The 8612-nt window shown below is 56.1% G+C and overlaps 1 protein-coding gene across 1 annotated transcript; it reads right to left on the bottom strand.

Moving 5' to 3' along the window:
- Positions 1-2044: 2044 nt before the first annotated feature.
- Positions 2045-7874, bottom strand: LOC310753230 (uncharacterized protein; the record flags this gene model as incomplete). The annotated part of the gene is made up of 4 exons (XM_083594287.1): positions 2045-3285; positions 4360-4425; positions 5936-7464; positions 7708-7874. The coding sequence occupies 4 exons, from the start codon at positions 7872-7874 to the stop codon at positions 3206-3208; spliced, it is 1842 nt and encodes a 613-aa protein (XP_083450413.1). The 3' UTR covers positions 2045-3205.
- Positions 7875-8612: the final 738 nt, after the last annotated feature.

The raw sequence follows: 8612 nt of genomic DNA, 5'->3' as shown, positions 1-8612 counted from the left end.
ATTATTATTATTATTATTATTACTACTACTACTACGAACATTTATAGACCAACCTTCAGTCAAAAGTAAATAGTTAAACCAAAACAATAATCCCACATGCACACCATATTTATAGCTGAAACACCCCATTGAAAAGTTGTAGAAATCGGCTGTTGAAATTCAGGCAAGGGCTGTGAGGCTCAGTGGTTAGAGCACCTGCCTTGCGCCGTGAATCTCTGAATTAAAACCAGCCCTTTATTCCCACCCATGAAACCCACTGGAAACCTGGGTTTATTCTGAGCGGGTGCTTGGCATGCAGAAGGCCCCGGGTTCGGATCCCGGGCATGGAGGTCGGGGGGGGGGCTAACATTGCAAGCCGCTTTTGTGCGTTCTGGGCAGCAAGGCCCCCCTTTCCCTGCCCGTCTCCACACTCCCCCTGTGCACGTGTGAACGGGCCCAACTCGCGTGTCTGGCTCTGAGCACGGTTATTATGCAATCTCTGCAGCCCCTCCAGGAGAGGAGGGGGTTCAAAGGGGACTCCCCCCCCCCGATCTTGCCAAGGGGGACCAGAAGAGCCTTACCATCTCGGGGCCGGGGCTCCCCTCTCCGCCGCGCCGGCTTTTCCACGGGGCGGATTTCCAGCCTCCGCTTCCTCCTCGCGCAGCACCAAAGGCGGCCCAGCTGCTACCTTGTAGCCATCTTGGCGCAGCTCTCGCGAGATCGGAAGTCCGGGGCGGGGACGGAGGGAGGGCGCCCCCAGTGGCGCCCGCGGGAAAGGCAGGTCCCTGCCCGGAGCCTCTTTTTCTTCTCTCTTTCTCTCCCTTTCTTTCTTTCTCCCTCACTCTGTTTTTCCCCTCTTATCTCTTTATCTTCCCCCCTTCCCTTTCTCATTCTATTTCTCTTTTTATCTTCCTTCCTCTTTTCCTTCTCTATCTTTCTCCCTCCCCTTTCCTTCTCTCTCTCTTCCTCCCTCCCTCCCCCTTTCCTTCTCTATCTTCCTTCCTTCATCCCTCCTTTCCCTCACTCTATCTTTTTATCTTCCTATCTTCCTCCCCTTTCCTTTTTTCTCTCTTCCTCCCTCCCCTTTCCTTCTTTCTTTCTCTCACTCTTTCTTTTTTTATCTTCCTCCCTTCCTCCCCTTTCCTTCTCTATTTCTTTCTTTTTGTCTCCCTCCCTCCCCTTTCCTTCTTTCTATTTCCTTCTCTATCTTTTTACCTTCCTTCCTCCTTTCCTTTCTCTCGTTCTCTCTTTTTATACTCATTTCTTCCTCCCTTCCCTTCTCTCTTTTGAGTCCCAATAGGAATCTTTCAGGCATTCCACAAAAGGGGCTTTTATGGCTTGAAAATACGGGGAAGCTCTGTTTAAAATAGCTTTTGTTAAGATACCAGAAGGTTTTTTTATTCGGAATTACAGGTACCGACATCCCAAAGGAGCAGAAGAGACTCTTCATGTATGGAACAACGGCTGCCCAGATTTTATTAACCCAGAACTGGAAAGAAAATAAAAGTCCCTACCAGAGACTCTGCCGAGATGGCAAAACTGACTGGAAAACTTTATAAAAGAATGGGGGAAATTTTAGAAGTCATTTAGGAGACCACTGTAAGCAGATGGAAACAAGAGCAGGATTTTGACTCACTTGTAGTGCCAAAATGATTGTGGATAATATGGCCTGATATAAAAATTGGAGTCTGGAGGAATATGCAGTTTTAGATGCTTAAAATGGGACCCCACAGAGAGGAAGAGGAGATGGGGAGAATCTCTTTTATACAGATTTGTTATTGCAGTTTGTGTTTGTATATGTTTTGCATTTGTAAAACCAAGAAGAATTTATTTCAAAACAGAAAGAAAAGAAAAAGAAAATACAGGGAAACTCAGAGAAAGGCCAATTCCAGGCGAGACGCTTAACCAGTTCGTAGGCGAACGCCCCCTTTGCCCCTCATCCTTCTTCCAACATCTCAAAACGACAGCCATGATTCCATTGTGCGTTTTTAATTATGTTTCTATTTTAATGGGGGGGCGCGTGTTTCCTGGTGCGATGGGGAAGCATTAACCAAAAAGACACGGCTTGTGAAGACAAAAGAACATTTATTCAACTAGAGAAGGTCCCCAAGAAACAGACTTCCAAGGTCTTGCTCCAGTTCCGATCGCCGCTTTGGTTGCAAACCGCTAAGGAATCGGTTGGTTCCCCGGGACCCTCTTTGCAGGAATCCATCAAACGTCCTTCAGGGAACAGAGCAAACGTGGTCCTCTGAACCTGGGGGGGGGGGGGTCTCCTCTTGGACCTCAACCGCCGGGACGTGGTTTATTCAGCCAAGCAGCCGATTTGGGTGAAGGAGGGAAAAAAGAGTCCGCCAGAGATCCGACATGGGAAAACCGTCGGCCCAAAAAAACAAAAAAAAAGTCCCATGGAGGGTCTGTTTCCTGCCCCCAGGTGAAAACTTTTTTTTGAGGGGGGAAGCAGGCAACAAAATATACGAGCCCAGCTGCAACTCCCTGCCACAAGATGCCTCCGTCAGGAAACGAAAACGCAGGAAAGTCCCAAGAGCTGAAAAGGGTGTCCCCTTCTGTTGCGAGGCAAAAGGCCTTTAAAAGGGAGGGGGGAAAGGAGGGGTCTGGGTTTTCCTGGTGCCAGCAAGCACCCCCACCCCCCCCAAAAAAAAACACAGAAAATTTTCAACAACAAAAAAATCAAGTTCAAACAGAAACAGTTTTGCACCATTGGGAGAAAAAACTCTTCTTGTAATGGAAGGAAGCTATGTCTTCTCTCTGAAAACCAAGAGGCCTTTCGGGGGTGTGTGTTTGCAATAAAACACCCCTGCTTGAGCTTGCCCACCCGGGGGGGGGGGGGCAGACAGTCTCGCTGCAGAGTCAAGAGAGGACTGGGGAGAGTTGTGTTTGAAAGAGTTGTCTTCTTGGCTCCCGGGGTCCCATTCTGCCCTGTGGCCCCCCAACTGCTCAATGGTGGCCCTGCTTGGCTCGCCAAGGGACAGACTCTTGAGCAGGCGGGGGGCAAGCGTGGGGGGGATCTCTTCCGTCGAGAGGAATGGTCCGCTTCTGGCTTCCTGGCCCCTCTGCTCCCCTCTGTTGCAAAAATAGTTCCCTCTGCCCCTGGTAAGAGGGGGGTTTCTTCTGGGTGTCTGTGGGGCCAGTTAAGCCCCTGAGAAGGGGGGGGGGGAGTTTGGCAAGCGGGCACCATTGGTTTTTCCGCCGCCCCATCCCCGACCGATCAGGAACCGAAGTCGGACCAGTTCAGCGCATGGTCCTGCTGGGTCTCAGGCAGGGAGCTATCTGTGCCGGCCCAGATACCTAGAATAACAGAATCACAGAGCTGTAGAGGGGGAAGCGGCACCAGCGGTCATCTAGCCCAGCCCTGGCAGACAGCCCTCCGACCTCTGCCTAAGACCCTGGGGTGAAGGAGAGTCAGCCACCTCAACCTGCAAAAGGAAACCCCAAACCTGGGATTGAACCCCTAGATTTTGTGTGGGCAAATCACGAACTCGCTACCCCTGATCGGCGTTCGACATCCGCCATGCGAATTCTGCAGCTGCCTGTCGGCCGCCTGGAATAGTCATCTGGGGATCCCCGGATCTGGACCGCTTTCACGCGCTAACACCCAGATCCTGTAGAATTTTATCAGTTAGATTTTATCCGCAGGGCTGGAATGAATTTCTGGAACCAAAATGCTTTTTCTGGGCAGCCTGAGCAGGAGCGGGGAACGGCGTTAGAGGGCATTGTTGCCTTCGCTTCCCCCTGCTCGCCGTTGTGAAGAATATTCCTACGTTATTAGTGGTCTGTTGTCGCCATTAAGAAAAAGAAGTACGGAAAAAGGAAAAAGGTCAAGGACCCTGGACGGTTAAGTCCAGTTCAAGGTGACTCTGGGGTTGCGGTGCTCATCTCGCTTCAGGCCGAGGGATCTGGCCTTTGTCCGCAGACAACTATCTGGGTCGTGTGGCCAGCAGGACTAAACTGCTTCTGGCGCAACAGGACACCGTGACAGAAACCAGCGCATGGAAACACCGTTTACCTTCCCAACGCCGCAGTTTATCTACTTGCGCTGGTGTGCTTCCGAACTGCTAGGCTGGCAGAAGCTAGGACAGAGCAATGGGAGCTCAGCCTGTCGCGGGGATTCGAACCACTGACCTTACGGATGGCAAGCCCAAGAGGCTCAGTGGTTTAGACCACAGCACCAGGTTTAACTGAATCAGTGCCAGGCCATCTTTTGAAAATTAAGACTTTAGAGCCATCAGGCATAAAAAAAGGAGCAACTGCACATTCCGTTTTGGCAGCTTGGTTTAAGGAGCCGTTTGGTGCCTAGTTTATATATCTCAGCTCCTAGCACCTACTACAAGGTGGTGATCATTTGTGCGGGTCGGAGCTCACCTTGTGAGACGGTGTCCGTCTGCTGGAGCTCCTCCTTGAAGCAAAGCATTCCACCACCTTGAGTTCCTTGGCGAAAAAGGTCGGGTAGAGATGTAAATAATAATAATAATTAATGGCAGGTAAAAGGTAAAGGACCCAGTCCAAGGTGGCTCTGGGGTTGCGGCGCTCATCTTGCTTTCAGGCCGAGGGAGCCGGCCTTTGTCCGCAGACAGTTTTCCGGGTCATGTGGCCAGCAGGACTGAACCACTTCTGGCACAACAGGACACCGTGACGGAAACCAGAGCGCACGGAAACACCGTTTACCTTCCCGCCGCAGCGGTACCTATTTATCTACTTGCGCTGGCGTGCTTTCGAACTGCTAGGTTGGCAGGAGCTGGGACCGAGCAAAGGGAGTTCACCCCGTTTCAGGGATTTGAACTGCCAACCTTCCAATCAGCAGGCTCAAGAGGTTCAGTGGTTTAGACCACAGCGCCACCCGCGTCCCTTCATAATAATAATACGGCTTGGAATTTGATTCCAGGAAAGACCCTGTTTGGGGCTTCCTGATAACCGAGGAGATACTTGTCTTCCCAAAGCTGTGGGGCAAAAAAAATAAAGTTCCCCTGGTTGTTCAGTGGGAGGGAACATGCCCCTTCCTCTTTGAAAAAATTTAAAGCAGCTGGTCCTCTCAATGGCAGCCAAGCTAACTGTGGAAGAAGGCTTGGCAATGAACAAGGACTCCAGTTAAGACACAAGGAGTAGCAGCACCGCCCTGGAATGGGCCACAAGGCTCAGTGCCTTTGGCTACTGCTAGCCAAGGCGTCTTAAAGAAAGGAGCCCCAGGCGCTCTGGGGGTGAGGGAGGCCTACTGGAAATCCACAGAGCTCTTCCACACAGCTGGCACACTCTTCTTCAGTTCTTGTAAAAGTGGGTTTTCAAACTTATATATACTCAGCCCTCTTGGGCTGGTGCTATTCGGCGTTTAAAAGGTAAAAGCAAAGGACCCCTGGATGGTTAAGTCCAGTCTAAGGCGGCTATGGGATTGCGGCGCTCATTTCGCTTTCAGGAAGCCGGTGTTTGTCCACAGACAGCTTTCTGGGTCGTGTGGCCAATAGGACTAAACGGCTTCTGGCGCATGGCGGAAAACAGAGCGCACGGAAGCACTGTTTACATTCCTGCCGCAGTTTATCTACTTCGCCCTGGCATGCTTTTGAACTGGTAGGTTGGCAGGAGCAGGGACTGAGCAACGGGAACTCACCCCGTTGCGGGGATTTGAACCGCCGACCTTCCGATCAGCAAGCCCAAGAGGCTCAGTGGTTTAGATCCCTGCGCCACCCTACTAAAATGTGTTTCTGCTCCCAGCATTTCCTTCCTGCCGGGTCTCCAGGGTGTTGGAAGTTGTAGCCCAACCACATCCGGGGAGACTTGGAGGCTGACGGACACGTGCTAAAGAGCTAAAAGGCAACGCAACTTTGGAGCTGCCCAGGGCATCCCCAAGCTGGTGCCCCCCAACCTTTGGGCCCAAAATGTTGGGCGAGGGTGGGCACCGGCTTGGCGCTGGCCACCAGCGTTAGGGTGCGGTCAAAGGCGGCCTTACCTGCGCCTTGGGGCGGGGGGCCGCTGTACACCTTGCTCCTCCGCCGAGTGCGGGCCCGCTTGTAGGTGGTGTTGTTTTGGGTGAGCTGGGGGAACCTGGCCAGCAGCTCCTTCAGGAGCTGGACTTTCTCCTCGCCAAAGAGCATCCCGTTGCAGTTGCGGCTGGTCATCTTGGAGCAGATGGACTGCAGGCGGGGGTTGATGGCGCGCAAGACCTTGACGCGACGGTGGAGGGTCAGCCGGGCGCTCACGCTGCCCAGGAGGCGGAGGAGGCGCTGGGCGCTCTCCCGCAATTCCAGGGGGTCCACAGGCACCCGCTTCTCCAGGGCCTCTTCGGCCATCTCGTAGACGCTCATGGCCGGGGCCAGCGTGTCCAGAACTTCGTCCTGGAGCCATTCCAGCTTCCGGGCATCGACCAGCTCCGCCCTCTGATGCGGCGCAATGCCCAGGCTGGCAATGTCGGCGTTGAGGGCGGGCGTCTCGTGGCTCCTGTCGGGCAAGGTGGGGCGCGGGCAGAAGGACATGAGGCTCCTCCTCTGGCGGAGGCTCAGGCAGGTGCGGCACGACCTCGTCCAGTAGTCCACCACCTCCTGGCACGGCGTCCACTTCTGCGGGGCGGGGCGGGCGCCGTCTGATCCCGCCGGCACGCTGTCCTCTCCGGCAGCGTCCCACCCCAGCTCCTCCTCCATCTCGGGGGTCCCCTCCTCGGTTCCGTCGGCCGCCCACCCGCTCTGGAAACTGGCGGAGCTGCCCCAGCCGTCGGGGTCTCCGCTCTGGCTCTGCTGCCAGTCGGACCTTGCGGGGCTTCCGCCCCTGGCAAGGGTCGCGGGTTGGTCCTTGACCCAGTCGGGGTTCCTCCACTGGTCCCCGCCCGGCTCCCATGCCAGCCGCTCCAGGCTGCCCAAAATGCCCCCGTGCTCCGAGCCGCCCCAGGGCGCCTCGTCACGGGGTTCCTCCTCGGCCGGCCTCCTGTGCCCCCTTTCCTCTCGGCCGGGGCTCCTCTCCGGCTCGCCCCACCAGCTCCTGCCCCGAGGGGGGCTGCCGGGGGGCGACCGCTGCTCCCGGACCCCGTGCCTCGCTGAGTCCCACTCCCCCCAGCCCCGTGGCCTGTGGGGGGGCCCCTGCTCCGGGCTGCTCTGCCTTGGCGGGGTCAGCAGCACCCGCGTCCCCGTTTCCCTCTTGGGGCTGCCACCCCAGTGGGATTTCCGGGGGGCTTTGGCCGGAGGCGGCTGCTCCCACGAGGGGGGCTCCCTCTCCCGGCTGCCCCACCGGCTCCTCCTGCTAAAGGGGTCCTCCTCCTGCTGCTGCTGCTGGGGGGGCTCTTCTTCCTCCTTGGGGGGGCTCCCTCCCTCCCACGGATCCCAGTCCCTCCCCCCTCTGCGAGGACTCCTCCCCCTCCAGGGCTCTTCCTCCTCTTCCTCCTTGGGGGGGCTCTCTGCCCCCCAGGGATCCCGGCCCCTCCCCCTCCAGGGCTCTTCCTCCTCCTTGGGGGGGCTCCCTCCCCCCCACGAATCCCGGCCCCTCCCCCCTCTACGAGGACCCCTCCCCCTTCTGCGAGAGCCCCTCCCCCCTCTGCGCCATCCCCTCCCCCTCCAGTGTTCTCCTTCCTCTTCCTCTTCCTCCTCCTCCTCCTTGGGGGAGCTCCCTCCCCCCCACGGATCCCGCCCCCTCCCCCCTCGGCGAGGACCCCTCCCCCTCCAGGGCCCCGCCCAGCTCGGGGGCTCCTCGCGGGCCCCCCAGAAACCCCGCCCTCTGCCCCTCCCCCGGGGCGACCCCTCCCTGGCCGCCAGCCTCTCCGACTCCCAGCAGACCCGGGGGGGCGGCGGCGGCAGCTCCCAGTCCCACTCGGCGTCCCCCCAGCCCCACGGGTCGTAGGCGTGCAGCTCCGGGGAGCGCCGCTTCCCCTTGGGCAGCCTCTTCGCCTTGAAGGAGTCCGCCATGGCTGGGGCGGCGGAAGGAGAAGAAAAGCCCCCGGGCGAAGGCTTTGACCGGCGGACCGGAAGCCCCGCCAGGCAGCACTTCCTGGTTGCCGCGGCAACCGCCTGGCGCGGCCGGAAACGTGGATCCCGGAAGGGGAGGGGGGAAGAGGCATTGAGAGAGCCGGCTAGAGCGTCGCGGCTGCTGAAAGGGGGAACGAGCGAGGCGGCTAGAGCGTCGTGGGTCCTGGAAAGGGGGGACTTTTTGCAGAAATGGCAAAACCTACCGGGAAATTAAGAAATCAAGATAACCAACTTTTATATATATATATAAAAGAATGGAAATGGATTATTGAATATTGAAAGATAAATTGCCAACAGACAAGAACACTGGCAGATAGTTGTAATGACCTGCAGTTTTTATAGGTGTATATATTTAAAGCGGATGAAATGAATTCGGATACGCAGAATATATTTTTATCAAAAAATTAATTTAAGGAACCGCAGAAAGGGGGAAGGAAGTCAATTGTTTTGAAATTAAAAAAAAAAGAAATTTAATGCATTTTTAAAAATGAAATAAAGAAATGAACCAACAGAGGCGGAGTGGTGTTCTGCCGGGGGGCCCTGGCCTGCGGGTTGGGCTAGATGACCCTTGGAGCCCGAGGGGAAGGATCAGAGCAGCCCCAGCTGGGCAGCCGGACTCCCCCTCCTCCCAAGGGGGCAGGGGGACTGTCATCGCCGCCATCATAAAGGGGGACTCAA

Source organism: Podarcis filfolensis (assembly GCF_964270895.1).
Source record: "Podarcis filfolensis genome assembly, chromosome: 18".
NCBI classification, from domain to species: Eukaryota; Metazoa; Chordata; class Lepidosauria; order Squamata; family Lacertidae; genus Podarcis; species Podarcis filfolensis.
Note: the sequence above shows the minus strand (reverse complement) of the source record. Positions and strands in the feature narration are given on the sequence as shown.